Below are 25,711 nucleotides of genomic sequence, written 5' to 3' on the forward strand. Positions count from 1 at the left end.
TAGGCAGGTCCTGGCAGGGGGGAGCTGTGGCGGCGGTATCTCGCCAGCTCCAGCCGGATGGAGTCTCGAGTCGCGGACGCAGGGGCCGGCCAGGCTGAGCGCGCAGCGGGCGAGGGCCGGACAAGCAGCAGCGCCGCTCAGGGACCCGCAATCTCGGCGCCCTTGGGTGCTGCCCGGTGGAAGCTCCTGCGGCAGGTAAGGTAGAGCTCTCTCGACTCACTTTTGCCTTTGGCCACTCCCCTCGCAAGCGACAGGCAGCTACTCTCCCCTTGGCAGCTCTGGGAGTTCCCTCACAGTTTTGCTGGGAGCCTCCTGAAAAGCGCCCCCTTGGTTCACCTAAGCGTCGCGCCAAAAGGAGGTATCAGGTGGCATTGGGCAGGGAGGGGGCAGCCGAGGCTGAGTCCTGGGAAACTCAGCTCGAAGGAGAAGATCCCTTTCTAGACATTAGTCTGCATCTGAGGGACTTTTCTCCTTGCTCGCCAGTAGGGTCGGTGGCACCGCCGCTCCCCGGTCCATACTGTTCGTTCCTGCTTCTGTTTTACTTTCTTCCCCTGGTTTCTTCCCCTTGCTTCTTAACTCCTAGCCTGGTTCTAGCTCCAAATCTGTCCCCTCTCTTGGTGATCAGCATGGTTGACTGTGTTGGGACAGTGACGTTGCACGTGTTGCTTCGGTTTCTTTCGTGGAGCGGAGAGCGAAGGGAGTTGCAAGAGCTGCCCCGGCGCCCTCCCGCTTCGCTTTCACGCGAAAGTTACGTGTTTATCTTATGGTTTGAAGAGATCAGAGAGATTCTCGGTGTCTAAGTGTGTTGATTTTTTTACTGGCGGTTATCTTTTAGCACTTAAAAGTTGCTACTGTTGCTGGTAACTTCAGTCGTATGCAGGTTTGAAGATTTTCTGATTTGACGACACTGACGCTCTTTCCAAACTGCTTGAAGTGAAATCTGTTTATTGTTTACATCCCAGTGTTATGCTTCTGCCTGGGGTGTCCTGCCGAACACTTTATTCAACAGGACATTTTCCATTTCTGACTTATATTTCGAGGAGAGTTTCCCAGCTATTGCCAGGTTACTTGAGATTGTGCTTTTAGTATTTTGGCGGTTACTTTGTTTGCAATTGTATCGAGTCACCTTTTCATACAGTGGCCTTCCAGTGCTGTCATGACAACTCAAAGATCATTTGTTTGCTGATGCATTGAAAGCCTTTGCAGGGCATTAATGATCTGGTTTTGCAATTAATGTTACAAATGGTATTATAGGATAATAAAATGCAAGTCCTCATAGATCATTATCTGTAGGAAATTTCTATAGTGAAATAAACATCAACTAAATTTAAAGTATCAGAATAGTAAATTAGGGCCTTAAAATGATCAATCAAATCTTATCGTGACGACTTCAGTAATTCCTAGTAAAAATTCTAGTTGACCATCTCTTATATTCATTCTGAATTGTTGTCTACATTAGAATAAGGATAAGTTTCAGCTATGGCTGACACTTGAACTCCTCACATGCTTTGAAGTTGAATGTTTTGGTATACATGTGCCCGCTGTTTAGAGTCTTTCTACTTCTCTACTTGATGAATGACTGTTATCCTTCAGACCTCTATTTCAATCTCCTCCTATGTGAAGGCTCTGCTGACTCCTCTGGCTGAGTTAGACCTTCAGCTCACTATATGGGTGAACCTCATATCACATTATTTTATGATCATTTGATCAGAGTCCAACTTTCTCACTACAATAGGAGTTCTTCCTGGGAAAAGGTGATATTTTATTAATCTCCATCTCCTGCACCGGCTCTCGCTAGTTGATTTTTAGTAGATACTGTTACATATTGTGGAAAGGCTGAGTAAGGGACAGTCTTTAAGTGGCCCACAGCATCTCATCCTCAGTGTATTGTATCAGTGAGTAACAAATAACTACACTGTCACAACTGCATTCAACAGTGAGCATTTATTCTGTTTGTGGGCCACCTGGGAGTTGACTGACATAGGCTGTGATCAGCTGAGTGGCTCTATGCTGCATGCTTGGTCCACATGCCTCTAATTCTGGGCTGACATGTTCTCGTAGTGACGACAGAGGTATAAGAGAGCAAACGCAACCACTGAAACACATTTTAAGCACCTACTAATATCCTGTTGGCCAAAGTAGGATACTTAGCCAAGCCTAAAGTTAGGAGGCAGAGAAGTATGTTTTTTTCTTTGAGGGAGCAGGGGAGAAAGTGAATATTTTTCTATAATAATCGAATCTTCCATGTATTTTAAACATTTGCAGGATCTTAGTAAATATGTTTTAAATGAATGGACCATTTGCATCTTGTTAGCATCCAACTGGAAAACTGTGAGGAATCTAAACAATGCTAAAGATATGCAATTCTTTTTCTCTCTCTTACGTGACATCTTCATGACATCTGCTATGTCTCCTTGTTTTCTCCCTCACAATTCTCTTTCCACTAGGGCTCCAGTGCTATCTCATGGCCCTTCACCTTAACTGTTCAATATTTTCTATGTTTTATAATTAACATTTTTGAGAGAAAACCTGGTTGTCCTAGTTCATCATTTGATACTAGGTCACATTGCTCTTGGGTGGCCTCAGCCTGCAGTGGCTTGAAGCAGGATTTTGGTTCATGGCCGGAGACTGAGGTTGGGCCGTGGCAGTGAGAGTGCTGAATCTTAGCCACTAGACCACAAGGGACCAGTGGCCAGTGACAAGGCCCTGGCCCATCAGCTGTTGTAGAAGTGAATTTCCACATAGAGATGGAAAGTAGTGAAACAAGTGTTTATTAGGAGGAAAAGAGTACCTGTGGATAGACACATGGGCGAGCTCAGAGAGAGAGTTGTGTCCTCGTGGTAGTTTGAATCACTTTTATGGGGCATTTCTTCTGGGTTTCCTTTGGCCAATCATCTTGCTTTGTCTGGTTCTGAGTCCATATCGGTATATCTCAGGGTCCTCCCATGTGTGTGTGCGTGCATCTCTTAGCCAAGATGGATTCCAGCGAAGAGGTGTATGGGTAGGATGGCATCACTTACTATGGGGTAGCACCCCCTCCCTTTTTGACCTTCAGGGAGCCTTTCTGGGCGTGTGTAGTGGAGAAGGTCTCCTTGACTTCAAGAATGAGGAATATGTGGTCTTTTATCTCTTATCTGGGCAGGGCTTAGCTCTTCTCTCTCCTGCTATTTTGGAGTATCTGTCCACAGGGGATGAACTCTGGCTGCTCACCCTGGGGCCCATCTATCTCCTGCCTCAACATGGAAAATTGCTGACTTTTGAGTCTAGTGCCCACTTTAATCATATGAGGTCTGAGAGTCTATGGATCAATATCAATAGAGGCTGTGGATATTCCGTAATATTTTTCTCTTCGTTGTGTCTCATTACATGATGGCAAAGATAGCTGTTGGCAACTTCATCATCCACCCAGCTAGTGATCCAGAAGAAATAACCCTTTTCCCCAACACCCAAATCATTTCCTCCAAAGAACTCTAAGAGGCGAAGTTTGCACCAACTGCTGTGTCTAGGAGACTAGTGCACTTTGGCCTGCGTCATGAGCCCACCCTGTGGCAGGGAAAATAACAACCCTACCATTATTGCATAGGGAGAGGGAGGGGCATTTCCCAAGGGGAAGGGATGTAGAGCAGATGAAAAAGTAGCAAATGACCATTACATGCTTACACACATCTCACAACCACCTACAGAATGAATAATGGGGCCTAGAGGTCTGAATACTTGGCTGAAGAATCTGATTAATGGAATATTTCACAGTACAATTTATTTTTATTTTTTTAATTAAATTTTTTTTTATTTTTTTAGTTTTTTGGCTGTGCCTCGCGACGTGTGGGATCTTAGTTCCCCAACCAGGGATCGAAACTGTGCCCCCTGCATTGGAAGCACAGAGTCTTAACCACTGGACCGCCAGGGAAGTCCCTCACAGTACAATTTAAATTAAAGCAGGATGATATATGTTTGAGACTGTCAATGCGGAAAGAGACAGCATGATTTCTGGAATAGAATTTCATACAATTGATTTTAGTCCCAGATCTACCACCCTTAACTATTTGTATGATGGTGAGCACCCTCTTTGGACCTCAGTTTTCTCATTTGTAAATGAGAGAGTGGGACTAGATTTCTTTAAGACCTTCTTCCTAATAATTGTTATTCCATTAGTTTTTGTAATATTTAATTCATGACAATACCAACAGGTGGTATAAAAAAGCTTGTGAAGAAGGACAGTTAACTTGGCAAGCAACTCAGCAGGGAAGGGCAGGATTGTGCACTGGCACTATTCAGTTCACGTGGTCCAGTCTGAATATTTAATAGAGGGAATGGAGAGTGTTTGTTAATCCAGAGAATCAGTTACTAGAGATGTACTGTATTTTGTGCTCTTTTTAGGCCTTCTGATTCCATTGTAGAAAATGGCAGACAGACACCAAGAGAGCATGTCTTAAGAATGGTTGTGTGATGTGCTTGTAGATCTTGCACTGAGGGTTGTGGTTTAGATCCCTACATAAGTGAAGAATTGAGGGATGGACTCTTCATTGGTTTTTATTGGCATCACTTGGATCACTTTCTGCAGCAGGGGCTGAGCAAGGTCATTCGTGCTTTTTCACTCTTTTTTTTTTTGCATAGAGAATTATTTGTTGACAACATTTTATACATCATTGTATTTATAAGGGTTTTTTCCCATTGTTTAAGTTAAACTGACATTTCAATGGATTATAGAACTTTATACTGCTATAGTCACAGATGACATAGATTTTTGTGTACTCTGCAGAACATACTTTAACCTTAAGTGTTTACATGTAATGCTCACCCCTGACCCCCGCTGTTCAAACCTTGTTGACATATACATCAGTGATTGGAGGAGATTTTCTTTTTTATGTCTCTGATTTATTAAGATTAATAATTGGTTTTGGGCTTTCCTGGTGGCACAGTGGTTGAGAATCTGCCTGCCAATGCAGGGGACACGGGTTCGAGCCCTGGTCTGGGAAAGATCCCACATGCCACGGAGCAACTAGGCCCATGAGCCACAACTACTGAGTCTGCGTGTCTGGAGCCTGTGCTCCGCAACAAGAGAGGCCGCGACAGTAAGAGGCCCGCGCTCCGCGATGAAGAGTAGCCCCCACTCGCCGCAACTAGAGAAAGCCCTCGCACAGAAACGAAGACCCAACACACCCCAAAATAAATAAATTTATTAAAAAAAAATAATAATTGGTTTCATTGGATTCCTTAAAAATATTTAGGATTGTGTTTTAGGTTAAAAAGGTGAATGTGAATGTTTTCTTGAATTAGAAGTATGTAGCTTATCAGTCTAAAAACAAAATATTCCATCAATAATTATTTTGAATGAAATGAACTTTTAACTGTGCAGTAAAGAAACTAAAATGTTTAGAAGGCTCTAGGTGTGAAAGCATTTGTCTTTTTTTTTTGAATTTTATGTTTTGTGTATTGGGTTGGTCAAAATGTTTGTTCAGGTTTTTCCATAAGATGTTACAAAAAAACGCAAAGGAACGCTTTGGCCAACCCAATATTTTCCACAATTTAAAAAATTTTAAAAGCAAAAACTTTCTAGAGCAGTGAATTTTGAGTGGGGTTTGGAAATTTACATATTTTAACAATTGCTGCAGATAAACATCTCTTCATGCTTATTTGCCATCTGTATATCACTTCAATGAAATGTCTCTTCATGTCTTTTGTCCATTTTCTTTTTTTTTTAAAGATGAACATATATTTATATTGGTAAATGTAAAAGAGAGAAAAACTAACATAGTATTGACTTATTTTAAACATTTTATCAAGGCACTTTTTTTTTTATACAGCAGGCTCTTATTAGTCATCAATTTTATACACATCAGTGTATACATGTCAATCCCAATAACCCAATTCATGCCACCAGCACCACCCGCTCTCCTGCCTCTTCCCCCTTTGGTGTCCATACGTTTGTTCCCTACATCTGTGTCTCAATTTCTGCTCTGCAAACTGGCTCATCTGTACCATTTTTCTAGGTTCCACATATATGCGTTAATATACGATATTTGTTTTTCTCTTTCTGACTTATTTCACTCTGTATGACAGTCTCTAGATCGATCCACGTCTCAACAAATGACCCAATTCCGTTCCTTTTTACGGCTGAGTAATATTCCATTGTATATATGTACCACATCTTCTTTATCCATTCATCTGTCGATGGGCATTTAGGTTGTGTCCATGATCCGGCTATTGTAAATAGTGCTGCAGTGAACATTGGGGTGCATGTGTCTTTTTGAATTATGGTTTTCTCAGGATATATGCCCAGTAGTGGGATTGCTGGGTCATATGGTAGTTCTATTTTTAGTTTTTTAAGGAACCTCCATACTGTTCTCCATAGTGGCTGTATCAATTTACATTCCCACCAACAGTGCAAGAGGGTTCCCTTTTCTCCACACCCTCTCCAGCATTTGTTGTTTGTAGATTTTCTGATGATGCCCATTCTATCCAGTGTGAGGTGATACCTCATTGTAGTTTTTTTTTTTTTTTGCGGTACGTGGGCCTCTCACTGTTGTGGCCTCTCCTGTTGCGGAGCACAGGCTCCAGACGCGCAGGCTCAGCAGCCATGGCTCATGGGCCCAGCCGCTCCGCGGTATGTGGGATCTTCCCGGACTGGGGCATGAACCCGTGTCCCCTGCATTGGCAGGCGGACACTCAACCACTGCGCCCCTTGGGAAGCCCCCTCATTGTAGTTTTGATTTGCATTTCTCTAATAATTAGTGATGTTGAGCAGCTTTTCATGTGCTTCTTGGCCGTCTGTATGTCTTCTTTGGAGAAATGTCTATTTAGGTCTTCTGCCCATTTTTGGATTGGGTTGTTTTTTTATTATTGAGCTGCATGAGCTGTTTATATATTTTGGAGATTAATCCTTTGTCCGTTGATGCGTTTACAAATATTTTCTCCCATTCTGAGGGTTGTCTTTTCGTCTTGTTTATGGTTTCCTTTGTTGTGCGAAAGCTTTGAATTTTCACTAGGTCCCATTTGTTTACTTTTGTCTTTATTTCCATTACTCTAGGAGGTGGATCAAAAAAGACCTTGCTGTGATTTATGTCAAAGAGTGTTCTTCCTATGTTTTCCTCTAAGAGTTTTATAGTGCCCGGTCTTACATTTAGGTCTCTTATCAATTTTGAGTTTATTTTTGTGTATGGTGTTAGGGAGTGTTCTAATTTCATTCTTTTACATGGAGCTGTCCAGTTTTCCCGGCACCACTTGTTTAAGAGACTGTCTTTTCTCCATTGTATATTCTTGCCTCCTTTGTCATAGATTAGTTGACCATAGGTGTGTGGGTTTATCTCTGGGCTTTCTATTCTGTTCCATTGATCTATATTTCTGTTTTTGTGTCAGTACCATATTGTCTTGATGACTGTAACTTTGTAGTATAGTCTGAAGTCAGGGAGTCTGATTCCTCCAGCTCCGTTTGTTTCCCTCAAGACTGCTTTGGCTATTTGGGGTCTTTTGTGTCTCCATACAAATTTTAAGATTTTTTGTTTTAGTTCTGTAGAAAAAATGCCATTGGTAATTTGATAGGGATTGCATTGAATGTGTAGATTGCTTTGGGTAGTATAGTCATTTTCACAATATTGATTCTTCCAACCAAGAACATGGGCTCTCTCTCCATCTGTTGGTATCATCTTTAATTTCTTTCATCAGTGTCTTATAGTTTTCTGCATAAAGGTCTTTTGTCTCCCTAGGTAGGTTTATTCCTAGGTATTTTATTCTTTTTGTTGCAGTGGTAAATGGGAGTGTTTCCTTAATTTCTCTTTCAGATTTTTCATCATTAGTGTACAGGAATGCAAGAGATTTCTGTGCATTAATTTTGTATCCTGCAACTTTACCAAATTCATTGATTAGCTCTAATAGTTTTCTGGTGGCATCTTTAGGATCCTCTATGTATAGTATCATATCATCTGCAAACAGTGAGAGTTTTACGTCTTTCCCAATTTGCATTCCTTTTATTTCTTTTTGTACTCTGGTTGCCGTGGCTAGGACTTCTAAAACTATGTTGAATAATAGTGGTGAGAGTGGACATCCTTGTCTTGTTCCTGATCTTGGAGGAAATGCTTTCAGTTTTTCTCCATTGAGAATGATGTTTGCTGTGGGTTTGTCATATATGGCCTTTATTTTGTTGAGGTAGTTTCCCTCTATGCCCACTTTCTGGAGAGTTTTTATCGTAAATGGGTGTTGAATTTTGTCAAAAGCTTTTTCTCCATCTGTTGAGATGATCATATGGTTTTTCTTCTTCAATTTGTTAATATGGCATATCACATTGATTGATTTGCGTATATTGAAGACTCCTTGCATCCCTGGGATAAATCCCACTTGATCATGGTGTATGATCCTTTTAGTGTGTTGTTGGATTCTGTTTGCTAGTATTTTGTTGAGGATTTTTGCATCTATATTCATCAATGATATTGGTCTGTAATTTTCTTTTTTTGTAGTATCTTTGTCTGGTTTTGGTATCAGGGTGATGGTGTCCTCGTAGAATGAGTTTGGGAGTGTTCCTTCCTCCACAATTTTTTGGAAGAGTTTGAGAAGGATGGGTGTTAGCTCTCCTCTAAATGTTTGATAGAATTCAGCTGTGAAGCCATCTGGTCCTGGACTTTTGTATGTTGGAAGATTTTTAATCACAGTTTCAACTTCATTACTTGTGATTGGTCTGTTCATATTTTCTATTTCTTCCTGGTTCAGTCTTGGAAGGTTATACGTTTGTAAGAATTTGTCCATTTTTTCCAGGTTGTCCATTTTACTGGCATAGAGTTGCTTGTAGTAGTCTCTTAGTATGCTTTGTATTTCTGTGGTGTCTGTTGTAACTTCTCCTTTTTCATTTCTAATTTTATTGATTTGAGTCCTCACCCTCTTTTTCTTGATGAGTCTGGCTAATGGTTTATCAATTTTGTTTATCTTCTTAATGAACCAGCTTTTACTTTTATTGATCTTTGCTACTGTTTCCTTCATTTCTTTTTCATTTATTTCTGCTCTGATCTTTATGATTTCTTTCCTTCTGCTAACTTTTTTTTTTTTTTGCCGTACGCGAGCCTCTCACTGTTGTGGCCTCTCCCGTTGCAGAGCACAGGCTCCGGACGCGCAGGCTCAGCGGCCATGGCTCACGGGCCTTCCCGTTCCACGGCATGTGGGATCTTCCCACACCGGGGCACAAACCTGTGTCCCCTGCATCGGCAGGCGGACTCTCAACCACTGCGCCACTAACCCCTTTGGGGGTTTTTTGTTCTTCTTTCTCTAATTTCTTTAGGTGTAAGTTTAGGTTGTTTATTTGAGATGTTTCTTTTTTCTTGAGGTAGGATTATATTGCTATAAACTTCCCTCTTAGAACTGGTTTTGCTGCATCCCACAGGTTTTGGGTCGTTGTGTTTTCATTGTCATTTGTCTCTAGGTATTTGTTGATTTCCTCTTTGGTGTCTTAAGTGATCTCTTGGTTGTTAAGTAGTGTATTATTTAGCCTCCATGTGTTTTTTTTTTTTTTTTGCAGATTTTTTCCCTGTATTTGATATCTAGTCTCATAGTGTGTGGTCGGAAAAGATACTTGATACAATTTCAGTTTTCTTAAATTTACCAAGGTTCAATTTGTGACCCAAGATATGTCTATCTTGGAGATTGTTCCATGAGCACTTGAGAAGAAAATGTATTTTGTTATTTTTGGATGGAATGTCCTATAAATATCAATTAAGTCCATCTTGTTTAATGTATCATTTAAAGCTTGTGTTTCTTTATTTATTTTCATTTTGGATGATCTGTCCTTTGGTGAAAATGGGATGTTAAAGTCCCCTACTATGATTGCGTTACTGTCGATTTCCCCGTTTTTGGCTGTTAGCACTTGCCTTATGTATTGAGGTGCTCCTCTGTTGGGTGCAGAAATATTTACAATTGTTACATCTTCTTCTTGGATTGATCCCTTGATGATTATGTAGTGTCCTTTTTTGTCTCTTGTAGTAGTCTTTATTTTAAAGTCTATTTTGTTTGAAACGAGAATTGTTACTCCAGCTTTCTTTTGATTTCCATTTGCATGCAATGTCTTTTTCCATCCCATCACTTTCAGTCTGTGTGTGTCCCTAGGTCTGAAGTGGGTCTCTTGTAGACAGCATATTACGGGTCTTGTTTTTGTATCCATTCAGCCAGTCTATGTGTTTTGGTGGGAGCATTTAATCCATTTATGTTTAAGGTAATTACCGATATGTATGTTCATTCCTGTTACCATTTTCTTAATTGTTTTGGGTTTGTTTTTGTAGGTCTTTTCCTTCTCTTGTGTTTCCTGCCTAGAGAAGTTTCTTTAGCATTTGTTCTAAAGCTGGTTTGGTGGTGCTGAATTCTGTTAACATTTGCTTATCTGTAAAGGTTTTAATTTCTCCACCGAATCTGAATGAGATCCTTGTTGGGTAGAGTAATCTTGGTTGTAGGTTTTTCCCGTTCATCACATTAAATATGCTCTGCCACTCCCTTCTGGCTTGCAGAGTGTCTGCTGAGAAATCAGCTGTTAACCTTATGGGGATTCGCTTGTATGTTATTTGTTGCCTTTTCCTTGCTGCTTTTAATATTTTTTCTTTGTATTTAATTTTTGATAGTTTGATTAATATGTGTCTTGGCATGTTTCTCTTTGGGTTTTCCTGATTAATATGTGTCTTGGCATGTTTGTCTTTGGGTTTATCCTGTATGGTGCTCTCTGTGCTTCCTGGACTTGATTGACTATTTCCTTTCCCATGTTAGGGAACTTTTTGACTATAATCTCTTCAAATATTTTCTCAGACCCTTTCTTTTTCTCTTCTTCTTCTGGAACCCTTATAATTTGAATGTTGGTTTGTTTAATGCTCTCCCAGAGGTCTCTGAGACTGTCCTCAATTCTTTTCATTCTTTTTTCTTTATGCTGCTCCCTGGCAGTTATTTCCACCATTTTATCTTCCAGCTCACTTATCCATTCTTCTGCCTCAGTTATTCTGCTATTGATTCCTTCTAGAGTATTTTTAATTTCAGCATTTGTGTTGTTCATCATTGTTTGTTTGCTTTCTAGTTCTTCTAGATCCTTGTTGAATGTTTCTTGTATTTTCTCCATTCTGTTGCCAAGATTTTGGATCATCTTTACTATCCTTACTCTGAATTCTTTTTCAGTTAGGTTGCCTATTTCATCTTCATTTATTTGTTCTTGTAGGTTTTTACCTTGCTCCTTCGTCTGTAATATATTTTTCTGTCATTTCTTTTTTTTTTTTTTTTGATGGTTGGTGCTGTATTCCTGTGTTACTGGTTGTTTGGCCTGAGACGTCCAGCACTGGAGTTTGCAGAAAGTTGGGTAGAGCTGGGTCTTGTTGCTGAGATGCGTTCCTCTGGGAGTCCTCACTCCAATTAATATTCCCTAGGGTCCTAGGTTCTTTTTTAGTCTAGCGGTTTGGACTCGGAGCTCCCACCACAGGAGCTTGGGCCCAACCTCCAGCCTGGGACCCAAGATCCCGCAAGCTTCGTGGAACGGTAAAGAAAAAAAAAAGGTAAAAGAGAAAGAAAGAAAAAAAGCAGTACAATATCAAAGAATAAAAAATAAAGTAAAATTAGTAAGATAAAAAATATATTAGGAAAAATAAAACTACCATTGAAACAAGTGCAACAAGGTAAAGTAAAACCTCAACAGAAAAAAGAAAAAAAAAAGCGGGGGGAACAAGCCCAAAGGGGAGAACAATTACAGAGTATAAAGAATAAAATAAAATTAGAAAAATAAAAGATTTATTAGGAAAAATAAAAACATAAAAGAATCAACAACAATGAATCAGCAAGGTAAAACAGAACCCCAGTCTAAAAGAAGAAAAAAGAAAAAGAAAAACAAAAAGCCTTGGCTATGGTGGCGAATTTTAGGTGGGGGCTGGAACTTAGGCAGGGGCGGGTTTAGGGTGGGGCAGGACCCAGGCATTTGGTGTTATGTTTGATCATGGGGTGGGGCCTAGGCTCAGGACCCATGTAGCTGGAAAAGGCCCTGAGGGGGGGCCACGTTCAAGTGTGGGGCAGGGCCTCTTCTTAAGACCTGGGTGGAAGGGGAGAGGCAGCACATGGAAGGGAGGGCCTCTGGAGTGTGGGGTTCCAGAGTTTGGAGGTAGGGCCCTGAGTGAGGGTGTGTGGGTGGGGTTTAGGCCCAGCGCATTGGAGGGGGTCTCCGAGTGTAGGGGTGGGGCCCTGGGTGAGGGTGTAGGGGCGGGGCTTGGATTCTGCATGGCGGGAGGGAGGCTCTGAGGGCAGAGGATTAGGCCCGAGCCCAAGAGGCTCCCTGGTGCCTAAGTGGAAAGGGAAGGCACTGGCTGCATTCCCTTCCATTCCTTCGTGCCCCTCCCTCACCATCTCCCCCAGGGTGTCCCCCGTCACTGCTGGACCCCTAACCGCGGGTGGGTCCCGCTGGGTGTAGGAACTCCCCTCCCCCAGCCACCCCTCAGGGGTGCCAGTCCTGGAGGTCCGGCCTTTACTTTTGCTCCCCCTTCCTCCCTCTCACTCCCTCAGGACCCGCATGGCTGGAGGGGGCCTCGGTGGGCAGAGGATGAGGCCTGGGATCTTAGCAGGTTCCTGGGCACCCAAGTGGGCAGGAGAAACCTGGCCACACTCCCTTTTGATCCTCTGCCCTCCCAATGGTCCCCCAATTTACCGCTTCCAGCATGGGATCCCTTCCCCTCCCCCAGCCGCCCCTTAGGGGCACCAGTCCCATCCTGCCTCCACTTCTCCCCCTTCACTCCTCCCATGCCCCATGTCCTACCTGGTCGCTGGGGGTTCTTCCTGTCCCCTTAGGTTTCCGTGGTCCCTCACCAGTGCCTGGCAGGTGCCCTAGTTGTGAGGAGAGATAAATTCCGAGTCCTCCTAGTACGCCATCTTGACTCCGCCCTTGAAATGTATTTTTATTATTCAGTTTAAAATACTTTCTAATTTCCATTGTGTTCTTTTTTTCATTCACAGATTATTTAGAAGTTTATTGCTTAACTTGCAAATATATTTGGTTTTTCATATCTTTTTATTTTTCATTTGTTTATGACTATTAGAGCGCTTTATATCTTAAAAAAACTTTATGGGAAATGTCAAACATATACAAAAGTGGAAAAAAATAGTTTAATAACCACTCAGGTATCCATAAGCTTCAACTATTTTTAACTCTGGACCAAATTCGTTTCATTTCTGTTCTCTCATTATGCAACCCTCACCAGATTATTTTGAAGCGAATCTCAGATATCATATTTTTTCTATAAATATTTCAGTATGTACCTATACAAGATGACATTAAAAAATTAATTACAATACCATATCCTATCCAGAATAATTCCTTGATGTCATAAAATATCTGGTCAGTTTCCAAAAGTTTTCCATTGTCTCCTAATTTTTCTTTACAGTTTGATTATTTTGAAAACAGGATCCAAATTAAGTTCCAAATATTGTTATTGGTTGATATGTACAAGTCTTTTTAATCTAAATATTCCCTCAGCATGTCTCTTTTTCAACCCTTGCCGTTTATTTTAGAAGCAACTGGGTGTTTTGTAGTTTCCCATAATTTGAATTTTGCTAATTGCACTTGATGATGTTGTTTAATGTGTTCCTCTCTCCCTGTATTTCCTATTTCCTGTAAGATATAGAGGCTTGATCAGATTCAGATTTGATGTTTTTTGTTTTGTCTTGTTTAATTGGTCAAGATGATAGTGGTGTGAGATTTCATCAATAATCATAGTGATGTCTGGTTATTTCTCTTCTTAATGATGATTACCTAGGTTCATGAATTCATGAAGGAGTTGAAAAATGGTGATGTTCTGTTGTTCCTTCCTCATTTATTACTTGGAATACTAGTATAAAGAGAAATTTCCCCTCAACTTCCATTTGGATATTCTCAGTTATGGTTCATATAGAAGAGACAGATAAATACTTGATTTTTTCTCCTCATTTACTAGTTTTCAAAATAAGTTGGTTCTTTAGCATTTTTCGGTGATTATCAATGAAGTATTTAAAAAGTTACTGTTATGAACTAATGTGTTTCAACTCAGTTACATTTATTATCTTTGTTAATGCTTGCACTATCCCATCAGTCCTTTTGGTATAACCCTTAATTTTGTATGGCTTTCTTGTTTTCTTGTGTGCATGATGTTCCAGACTTATCTTGTACAATTCCTGCCCTTTTTCCAAGAGCCTTACTTTTTTTTTTTTTCTTTCTTCGTTTTGGCTGTGCTGCGTGGCTTGCATTATCTTAGTTCCCTGACCAGGAATTGAACCCATGCCCTTGGCAGTGAAAGCGTGGAGTTCTAACCACTGGACGACCAGGGGATTCCCCTTACTTTGTTTTAATAAAAAATGGTATTTAGAGACAGCAGTATGTGCAGTAGGTGTGCTCATTGCTACTAGTTTGGTCATTGTTTTTAGACCTTTTCAGTGGTCAGATGTAGGAAATATATGTACAGTTTTAAAAAATGAAATACATCATTAGTTTATATTATACTTTATTCAGATTCAGAGCTACAGAGTTTTTGCTTAACCTCATTAATCTTACAGTTGTATCTCCTTTCTTCCATACTTAAAAACCTAGTTTTCAGTGGCACCAAGAAAACTACTCATTTGATTTATCTTCACATACACACACACACACACACACACACACACACACACACACACACACACACACACACACACACACACACACACACACACACACACACACACACACACCAGCTCAGAATAACATACCTGCCCCTGCCTAGGTATTAAGCTTTGAAATTCAACTTTTACCCCCTAAGTCTACAAGCTGTTGAAGGTGCTGCTTGTCTTCTCAGCTCTTTCTTTTGGAATTGATGAATGTCTCACAAGAAAAGTGGTTGCAAAAGCCAGACTCATCTCTCTAGATTTACCTCCTTTTAAAGATATTAGACTGGTAGATCTTCACTATATTCTTTGCCCTCTGATGCCTTCGAGTAATGTTTTAAAATATTTTGTGTATGTTTTCTAGTTGTCTTCAGTAAGATGTTGGTCTTTTCCAGTAATCTGCCATTACTGGAAAAGAAAGTCCCCTTACCACTTAAATGTTGAAAATTTAATTTATATTTATATAATGTGACGACAATATTTGGTTTTATTTCAAAGGTTCTGAAACAAAAACACCTGGATGATTGTCTACGACATGTATCTGTAAGAAGATTTGAATCATTTAATCTGTTCTCAGTAACAGAAGCCCAAAAAAGGGAAACTGAAGAGGAAGTTGGTGCCTGGGTTCAATATACAAGCATCTTGTATCCTGAATACAGTATTTTCTTAAGGTAAACATCACTCTAGTTAAGATTTTTTTTTAAGTTTTTTTCTCTTGTAGAAGAAAACAATCTAAGAATCTCATTGTTCATTCTATTGAGTTTGCAGGCAATCTTTATCAGAACTTAGGTTTTGCAACTTTGTGTTTGGAATCCTGCTGCTTTAACTGGGTCTTACTGTATTCTCAGAACTAAAAATAAAACATTCTAAGGAATGTATCGGCATTTGAGGATAAAGTTCAAATCAAAGGGTTCATTTAACCATTGTCTCATAGCATTTGATTATGAAAAAAAGCCAAGTTCTTTTTGAGGCAAAGAAGGCTGAAAGTGAAAACAGAATTTTTCCAAACTGCTCTTCAAGTAGTAGTTATTTGAAAAATCAAGCTTTGGTATTTTTCCCATTCATGTTTTGTCACTTTCAGAATAGAATCTTAGGAATAGGAGGAGAAAATTCACCCAAAACACTGATATCGTGAGAAGCATACAGACTGTTCTGGCTTTAAAAATCATTAGAAAAGAGATAAGAGAGTTGCAAACTGAAGTAACAAGATATCATTTTTACTGAATTAATTTTCTCTCACAGTTACAGTCTAGCATGTTGCAATATTACTGCAGGTATTTGATTTTATAAAATCTGCCTTTCTTGACAAGATTTCACCTTTTGAAAGGGAGGGAGGAGCACATTTACAGTAACTGTAAGAAGAGCAAAAAACATTTTAAGTGGAAACATGTCTGAATACAGTTTAGGTAAGGTCAGGAATAATTTTAAGAAAAAAAGTTTTCACAAAGGATGTCTATTTATAGTATATGTTTCCTGAACTATTTTAGTTTAAAATATCTCAGCTCTAAAAGATACCATTATAGCTTAAAATTTGGGATTTGGATAAAAATTGACTAGAGTGGACAGGGGAATGCAATTAGGATGTGGTTTCATCATGTTGATTTATTAAAAACTCTAAATAGAAGGTAAAAATTTAAGGATTTGTGAGTTTGCCTGTACATTCATTATGAGATTGAAATTAGAATACCTCAACTGCCTGGCATTCTGATGGAGATAGTTTAGTCCTTGATTAGGAAGGAAAGAAAAATGCATTAAATGCTTACTGTTTGCCAAGTACAGTACTGCGTGCTTTGATGTATTCTAATTCATGTACTCCTTACAATAAGTCTGTGAAGTAGGAATGAAGATGATTAAACAATTGGAAGGGAGAATCTATAAGGATATTAAAGAGAAGGAGAAACAGAGTAATACCCCTACTGGTAGGGGTCTTCAGGTATAAAGTTCTAAAACTTATCTTCTACGTCTACGGTGACAAGAGGCAGTAAGTGTAAACTGTACCAAGAATAACTTCCTGACATCTTCAAGGCCCTGGTAAGGCTTAGCCAGAGAGAATGTGAAATCTTCTGTTCTTGAGAGCTTTCAAAATAAGGCATGGTTCTCCACCTGGTGGAGATGGTGTTGATGTAGCACCAAGACACCTCTCCAACAGTTTGGTTCTTTGTGATATATCCATTTTTGAAAGAATAAATATATCTATATAAATATGATATTAAATCCTAGTTTATAGAAAGATGACAGGTGACTGAGCTAGAATTTAGGCCTCATTGGCTGCCAAGATTTTTTCTCTGTTTTTCAAACTAGCTAATATCTCTCCATATCAATAGTGCAAAAATAACGATAGCTTACACATACAGAATTCTAGAGCTGAATTCTGATCTTAGAAACAAATAATCCTAACAACATTAATAATGACTGACAATTGAGTGCCTACTATGTGACAAGCACTGTTGTGAATGGTTTACATGTATAAGCTTATTTAATTCACATAGCACCTCCTGAGGTAAATATTGTTTTTATCCTCATTTTACAGATGAGAAAATAACTCGATTGAGGGCACACAGCCAATAATTGGTTGTGCCCCTATTTAAACCCTGGTGGTCTGGTTTCATGCCTGTATAATACTTTTAAAAACTTTTGTTTTGAAATAATTACAGGCTCTCAAAAAGCTGCAAAAATAGTACAAGGAGTTCCATGTACCCATCACCCAGCTGTCTCCATCAGTAACATCTTATATAATGATAGTCACAGCCTGCACTTTTAACTTCTACACATCCTGCCACTTGTGCGGCAGTCATATATACATTTATTCACTTTTCAGATGAAGGGATTGAGGCCTAGATAAACTAATTTCCTCATTGATTATTCTGAGCATTCCATTTCTTACTCCATAATCCTGATACCGTATAGGAAATCACTGATATTACTGTAATTGCTTAGGAAGGGCAGGATTTCTGCCAAGAATAGTTCATTCCATTCCATTGCCAATTTTGTTCATGTTGATTTCTTATGGTTACCACTTCTCCTTGTTTACTGTTATCTACCCAACATGGATTTCCATTCTTGCTCCTTTGATATCTTGTATCAACTCTTTTGTCAGTCTTTCCATGCCATTTCTTTAGCTACTTTTATCTGTTTTCTTCAGTGTTATTTGAATTGTGAGCACTCTAAAGTTTAAAAAAATTACTTGTAATAGCCAAAGTAGTGGCTTGGAAAGTTGTTTTGAAATGCAGTACCATCATCATCTTCTATATTTTTTAAGTTTATTAACGCTATGCAGTAAAAAAAAGTGGTGAATAGTTTTTAAATAAATCAGTAAATTCATTTCCCTACATATTGATTTATGTTTCTTTAAAGTTTTATTAGACTTGAAATGAATACCTTAAGAGAGTAAATAACTAGATATTCGTGAATTCAGAGTACATAGTTGTATATTGTTTATATTATTAAAATGTATATAAGCAGTGGCCTGAATTAAAATTTTGATCATTTCCTGTCAGCTTTACATGATGATACTTAAAATGAAGGAATAAAGAATTTCCCCTGGTGACTTTTCATCAGAAACAAAAGTCTGGACAATGTAAAAGTTAGGTTATGAATTCTCCAAGATCTGTTGTCTTTTCTGTATATCTGAGGATGGTCGACTCTGCTCCAAAGTGAATGTTGAGACTTAGTAAATTAAAATCCAGGGTATGGCTCCTGCTTTATTCCTTGGCAAAGTCTTCTTGTTTCCCTGGTGTTCATTTCTTAGAATTTTATAGAAGAGGTTCTTGCTATTAGATAGATGCATGTATAGAAAACTAATATATACCAGGAGGTGTTTATACTAAAAATCCTTCATTAAAAATTCCTTGTTCCTGGGACTTTCCTGGTGGTCCAGTGGCTAAGACTTGTGCTCCCAATGCAGGGGGCCCAGGTTTGATCCCTGGTGAGAGTACAGTGGCTAAGACTTGCGCTCCTAATGCAGGGGGCCCAGGTTTGATCCCTGGTGAGGGAACTAGATCCCTCGTGCTGCAACTAAGAGTTTGCATGCTGCAACTAAAGATCCCATGTGCCGCAACTAAAAAAGATCTCGCATGCTGCAACTAAAAGATCCCACACGCCGCAGCAAAGATCCCATGTGCCGCAGCTAAGACCCGGCACAGCCAAATGAATGAATGAATGAATGAATAAATATATATATATGAAGGGACTTCCCTGGTGGTCCAGTGGTTGTGAATCTGTCTTGCAGTGCAGGGGATGTGGGTTTGATCCCTGGTCAGGGAACTAAGATCCCATGTGCCATGGGGCAACTAACTAAGCCCATGTGCCACACTACTGAGCCTGTGCGCCACAACTAGAGAGAAGCCTGCGCACCACAACGAAGAGCCTGTGTGCCACAACGAAAGATCCCATGTGCTGCAACTAAGACCTGATGCAGCCAAAAAAAAAATATATATATATATATATTTTAATAGATCTTTATTGGAGTATAATTGCTTCACAATACTGTGTTAGTTTCTGTTGTACAACAAAGCAAATCAGCCGTATGAATACATGTCCCCATACCCCCTCCCTCTTGAGCCTCCTTCCCATCCTCCCTATCCCACCCCTATAGATCATCGCAAAGCACCGAGCTGATCTCCCTGTGCTATGCTGCTGCTTCCCACTAGCCAACTATTTAACATTCAGTAATGTATATATGTCGTTGCTACTCTCACTTCACCCTCCTACTCCATGTCATCAAGTCCATTCTCTGTGTCTGCCTCTTTATTCCTGCCCTGCAACTAGGTTCATCAGTACCTTTTTTTTTTTAGATTCCATATATATGCGTTAGCATACGGTATTTGGTTTTCTGTTTCTAACTTCACTCTGTATGACAAACTCTAGGTCCAACCACCTCACTACAAATAACTCTATTTTGTTTCTTTTTATGGCTGAGTAATATTCCATTGTATATATGTACCACATCTTCTTTATCCATTAATCTGTCAGTGGACATTTAGGTTGGTTCCATGTCCTGGCTGTTGTAAATAGTGCTGCAGTGAACATTGTGGTGCATGTCTCTTTTTGAATTATGTTTTTCTCAGGGTATATGCCCAGTAGTGGGATTGCTGGGTCATATGGTTGTTCTATTTTTAGTTTTTTAAGAAACCTCCATACCGTTTTCCATAGTTGTTGTATCAATTTACATTCCCACCAACAGTGTAGGAGGGTTCCCTTTTCACCACACCCTTTCCAGCATTTATTGTTTCTAGCTTTTTTGATAATGGCCATTCTGACTGGTGTGAGGTGGTACTTCATTATAGTTTTGACTTGCATTTCTCTAATAATTAATAACATTGAGCATCTTTTCATCTGCCTCTTGGCCATCTGTATGTTTTCCTTGGTGAAATGTCTATTTAGGTCTTCCACCCATTTTTTAACTGGATTGTTTGTTTTTTTGATATTGAGTTCCATGATCTGTTTGTATATTTTGGAGATTAATTCTTTGTTGTTTCATTGGGAAATATTTTCTCCCATTCTGAGGGTTGTCTTTTTGTCTTGTTTATGGTTTCCTTTGCTGTGCAAAACCTTTTAAGTTTAATTAAGTCCCATTTGTTTATTTTTGTTTTTATTTCCATTACTCTAGGAGGTGGGTCAAAAAAGATCTTGCTGTGATTTATGTCAAAGAGTGTTCTTCCTATGTTTTCCTCCAAGAGTTCTGTGTCTGGTCTTACATTGAAGTCTTTCATACATTTGGAGTTTATTTTTGTGTTTGGTGTTAGGTAGCATGCTAATTTCATTCTTTCACATGGAGCTGTCCAGTTTTCTCAGCACCACTTATTGAAGAGGCTGTCTTTTCTCCATTGTATGTTCTTGCCTCCTTTGTCATAAATTAGATGCCCATATGTGCGTGGGTTTATCTCTGGGCATTATCCGGTGCCATTGATCTATATTTCTGTTTTTGTGCCAGTACCATACTGTTTTGATTACTGTGGCTTTGTGGCATAGTTTGAAGTCAGGGAGCCTGATTCCTCCAACTCCATTTTTCTTTCTCAAGTTGCTTTGGCTATTTGGGGTCTTTTGTGTTTCCATATGTATTGTAAGATTTTTTGTTCTAATTCTGTGAAGAATGCCATTGGTAGTTTGATAGGGATTGTACTGAATCTGTAGATTGAATTGGGTAGTAGATTGCTTTGGGTAGTATAGTTATTTTCACAATATTGATTCTTCCAATCCAAGAACGTGGTATATTTCTCCATCTGTTTATGTTATCTTTGATTTCTTTCATCAGTGTTTTATAGTTTTCTGAGTACAAGTCTTTCGCCTCCTTAGGCAGGTTTATTCCTAGGTATTTTATTCATTTTGTTGCAGTGGTAAATGGGAGCGTTTCCTTAATTTCTCTTCTGATTTTTCATTGTTGGTGTATAGGAATGCCAGAGATTTCTGTGCATTAATTTTGTATCCTGCAACCTTACCAAATTCACTGATTAGTTCTAGTAGTTTTCTGGTGACATCTTTAGGATTTTCTATGTATAGTAAAAAACTGTATTAAAAAAAATTTCTTCTCCTTGTCTTATAAGTTGCAATTTCTTGTTGTATAGAGATTACTGTATAGATACTAGAAATTGTTGTTCCCCGCCCCTGTATTTTAACTTAATTTCAGTGTAATAGGAATTTGCATATTCTGGAAACTTTAAAATACTTCCATTTATATTCAGAACCATAAAAGTGCCTGAGTTATTCATTTATAAATGTATACAAGTTCTAGGGATAGAAGAAGCTGAGAGGCCTGAACTGTCCTCCTTTCTTTGAATGACTCCTGTTGCTATGGTAATTGCTGAATTAGAAGCCTAGCATTCTTGCGTTTTGGCCTGTCCTGGAGGCTTAGAATGGGCAAGAAGTCAAGAATGACTTTGTAGGGCTTCCCTGGTGGCGCAGTGGTTGAGAGTCCGCCTGCCGATGCAGGGGACGCGGGTTCGTGCCCTGGTCCGGGAAGATCCCACATGCCGCGGAGTGGCTGGGCCCGTGAGCCATGGCCGCTGAGCCTGCGCATCCAGAGCCTGTGCTCCGCAACGGGAGAGGCCACAGCAGTGAGAGGCCCACGTACCACAAAAAAAAAAGAACGGTAGTACAGCAAATGCACTGCATTGAGATCATGTATTGCTTCTCTAAGGAAAGGAAAAAAAATAAAACAAACCCTCACCCCACTGGATTTAGTATGTACCCTGTGAGCGCACACTGAATAAAAACTTGTGATGGGAATGATATGCTTATGAAATTAGATGTATGGCAGATTATCCTTATATGTGTAGTGTATCATAGGTGCCCCTTTAAAACTTGGCAAGGTTGGTATCTGAGGCAAATATGAATACTGAATTTATATTTGTTTATTTATTATTTTTAATTTAAATTTATTTACTTATTTGTTCATTTTTGGCTGCGTTGGGTCTTCATTGCTGCGTGCAGGCTTCCTCTAGTTGCAGTGAGCAGGGGCTACTCTTTGTTATGGGTGCGCAGGCTTCTCATTTCATGGAGCTTAAATCACAGATATGGGCTAATTGTAACTTAATTTTCTAGGTTATTTGAAGTTCAGTCATGATTGTTTGTGTAGTTTGCTTACATATACATATATTCAAAGTTTCAGTAAATTGAAATATTCCCTAGATACTTTTTCAAATTTTCATATATTATGTAGAAATAATCTTTTAGTTTCCTATAACTAGTAGATGTAAGACTGAAAAAAAAAACTCTTCAGCCATTTATTTTCGAAAGATCTCCAAAGTAGTTGCATGGAAAATCAACTTTTTAAACCTCTTTGTTCTTATGCAGCCTCTTAGGACCCATTCTGCTCTCTGGCTTACTTTTTCTGATTTTGGGGGACCACTTTTCTTTTTAATCAAGGTAAAATTAATCATTTTAACCATTTTAAATTCAGTATATTCACGATGTTGTGCAACCATCACCACTCTCTAATTTCCGAAGCTTTTCATCAACCCAAAAGGAAGCCCCATCCCCATTACTAGTAACTCTCCATCTTCCTCCTCCCCCTAGCCCCTGGCAACCACTTAGCTACTTTCTGTCTATATGGATTTGTCTATATTGCCTATTCTGGACATTTTATATAAGTAGAATCATATGATATGTGGCCTTTATATTTGGCTTCTTTCACTTAGCATAATGTCTTCTGATTCATCCATGTTATAGCATATACCAGTACTTCATTCCTTTATTATGGCTGAATAATATTCCATTGTATGGACAATACCATATTTTGTTTATCCCTTCATCAGTTGATGGACATTTGGGTAGTTTCTACTTTTTGGCTATTATGAATAATGCTACTATGAACATTCATGTACAAGTTTTTATGTGAATGTTTAAGTTTTAAATTCTTTCTTTTAGGTATGTACTGAGGGGCCGAATTACTGGGTCATGTAGTAACTCTTTGTTTAACTTTTTGAAGAATGGCCAAATTGTTTTCCACAGTGGCTGTGCCATTTTACCTACTAGGAATATATGAGGGTTCTAGTTTCTCCCCATTCTTGCAAGCACCTATGATTTTTCCTATATTATTATTATTTTGTATTATTGCCATTCTAGTGGGTGTAATCTTACTGTTGTTTTGATTTGCAGTCCCCCAGTGACTAATTATGTTGTATGTTTTTTCATGTGCCCATTGGCCATTTGTATAACTTCTTTGGAGAAATGTCTATTCAAGTCCTATGCCCATTTTTAATTGGGTTGTTTGTCTCTTTGTTATTGAATTTCAGACTTCTTTATATATTCTGGATACTTAACCCATATCAGATATGTGATTTGCAAATATTTTCTCCCATCTTCTGGGTTATCTTTTCACTTTCTTGATAGTGTCCTTTGGTGTACAAAAGTCTTTAGTTTTGTTGAAGTTCAATTTATCTATTTTTTTCTTTTGTTGTTTGTGTTTTGGGTGCCATATTTAGCCCTCACTTACTTTTAACCTTTGGTTTCAATCTCTTGATACCTTTAGGCTTCAAATTTTTCTCTGGTAGCTTTTCTTTTTCCCCTCTTCAGATAATTATCTGCCCCAGTTACTTGCTCCTTAATCCTTACCCCATAGGCCATTCTTTAGAAAAACTCAAAGGTCCTCAGTTCTAGCATAGCTTTAGGTGCTTATGAAAAAAATTTCTTGGCTTTGGGAAGAAAAAACTGGCTACTGGTAAACTTTTTTCCAGCTTTGTTGAGATATTGATATAATTGACATATAACATTGTGTAAATTTAAGGTATACACTGTGTTGACTTGATTCACATATATTGCAAAATGATTAGTACCATACTACTAGCTAACACTTCTATCATGTCACATAATTATCATTTCTTTTTTGTGGTGAGAATATTTAAGTTAAAGGCTTGGGAAACAAGTTAAAGCTTCGGAGTTTAGGAGAAGATGGAGTGAACTTTTTATACCCTGGATATGTTAGCAAAATGTTATGACTGTTATATAACATTAATTATCAGTGTAATGGTAAAACTGAAGTTTGATAAGGTCCCTTCCTTGCAGGTATTACTGTCTAATAACCACATTGTCCAGGCAGGACCTAGGTAAACAGTTGAAAGATTAAGGGTAGACAAGATCTTATAGAGTTGACACTTGAATAAAGTATAGATGACTCTGAACAAAGAAAAGTCCTTGAGTTTGGGCCAATTGAAAGGGAACTTGAAGTAATCAAACTGAATCTTTACCACACTGTGTTCATGGCAGTTTTCCTATAAGTAGGACTAATTCTTATACCATTGAAGACAATGATTGTTGACATTTTTCTTTCATGAGATGCCATCTTTTAGGGTTCCTAGACTTCGTAGATAAATGATTTTCATTTTTGTAAGTTACTTAGAGGTATAGGATTAGTTTTCCTGTCTCCCCACCCTGATCCCATTTAATGTCATAGGGTATACTTTCTGCTTCTTGGCTTCAAGAAATAATGCTTTCAAGAAGACAAGTTTTGTGTCACACTTTCTTTTCTTTTTTTTTAATAAATTTATTTATTTTATTTATTTATTTTTGGCTGTATTGGGTCTTTGTTGCTGTGCGTAGGCTTTCTCTAGTTGCGGTGAGCGAGGGCTACTCTTTGTTGCGGTGCGCGGGCTTCTCATTGCGGTGGCTTCTCCTGTTGCAGATCACGGGCTCTAGGCGTGTGAACTCAGTAGTTGTGGCTCACGGACTCTAGAGCGCAGGCTCAGTAGTTGTGGCGCACGGACTTGGTTGCTCCGCGGCATGTGGGATCTTCCCGGACCAGGGCTCGAACCCATGTCCCTTGCATTGGGAGGCGGGTTCTTAACCACTGTGCCACCAGGGAAGCCCTGTGTCACACTTTCTATTTTTAATACTGCTTTTAACTTTTAAACATGCATTTTACTTTATCCCAGTTTCTGCTTTTTAGAAATCTTTAACTTCTTGCAAAATATATGTACCTTTTTTTTTTTAACTCTTGTCTCAGATTTCTTTTCAAATGTTTATTTCATCTTGATGAGAGAGAGAGAGATAGAGTGACAGAGAGAGCGTGCGAATGTGCATGAGAGAATGTCCTTATTAAAACTAGGCCATAAAGCAATTTCACCTTTAGTTATTTATCCTAAAGAAATAATCAGAAAGGGGCTCAGTGCTATTTCTACAAGGATGTTCATTGAAACAATATGCATAAAGCACAAAAGTGGGCATAATCTAAAAATCCGTCGTAAGGTGTTGGTTCAGTAAATTATGGTGCATTCATTGGACTACTTGGCAGCCATTCAAATCATGTTGCAGGAGAATATTTAATGATGTGGGAAACTTTATAATATGTTAAATGAAAAAATACAAATTGAAAAACTGTATGGACAATGTGCTCTCCGTTATTTAATGACAGGTCTATGAGCATAGCATAAAATTTGAAGGCTATATACCAAACTATTAACTGTGGTTACCTCTGCATGATAGGATTATGGGCAGTTTTTTCTTGAGGAAACTGTATATTGCTTTTATATTTAGGAAAAAGTTTTTTGAGTTCTAAGCTGTATTGCTGATCATTTTAATAGCTTCATCTTGTGCTTTAGATGTTTAATGCTTTGTTCTTTTTCCTCTCTTGTCTGACGTGTATGTTGTAGTTTCCTAACATGGAAAAGTTAGGCGT

The 25,711-nt window shown here is 38.9% G+C and overlaps 1 protein-coding gene across 1 annotated transcript in view; it reads left to right on the forward strand.

The window, feature by feature from the left end:
* The first annotated feature begins 36 nt into the window (after window positions 1–36).
* The window catches only part of CAMKMT (calmodulin-lysine N-methyltransferase), a 401,051-nt gene continuing 375,376 nt past the window's right edge, over window positions 37–25,711 (forward strand). The window contains exons 1-2 of the mRNA XM_082672327.1: window positions 37–195; window positions 15,100–15,272. Of these exons, the coding sequence (XP_082528453.1) occupies window positions 58–195; window positions 15,100–15,272 (311 nt within the window). The 5' untranslated portion in view covers window positions 37–57. The remainder of the gene's footprint in view (window positions 196–15,099; window positions 15,273–25,711) is intronic.

This window comes from Grampus griseus (genome assembly GCF_964374135.1).
Source record: "Grampus griseus genome assembly, chromosome: 15".
Taxonomy (NCBI): Eukaryota; Metazoa; Chordata; class Mammalia; order Artiodactyla; family Delphinidae; genus Grampus; species Grampus griseus.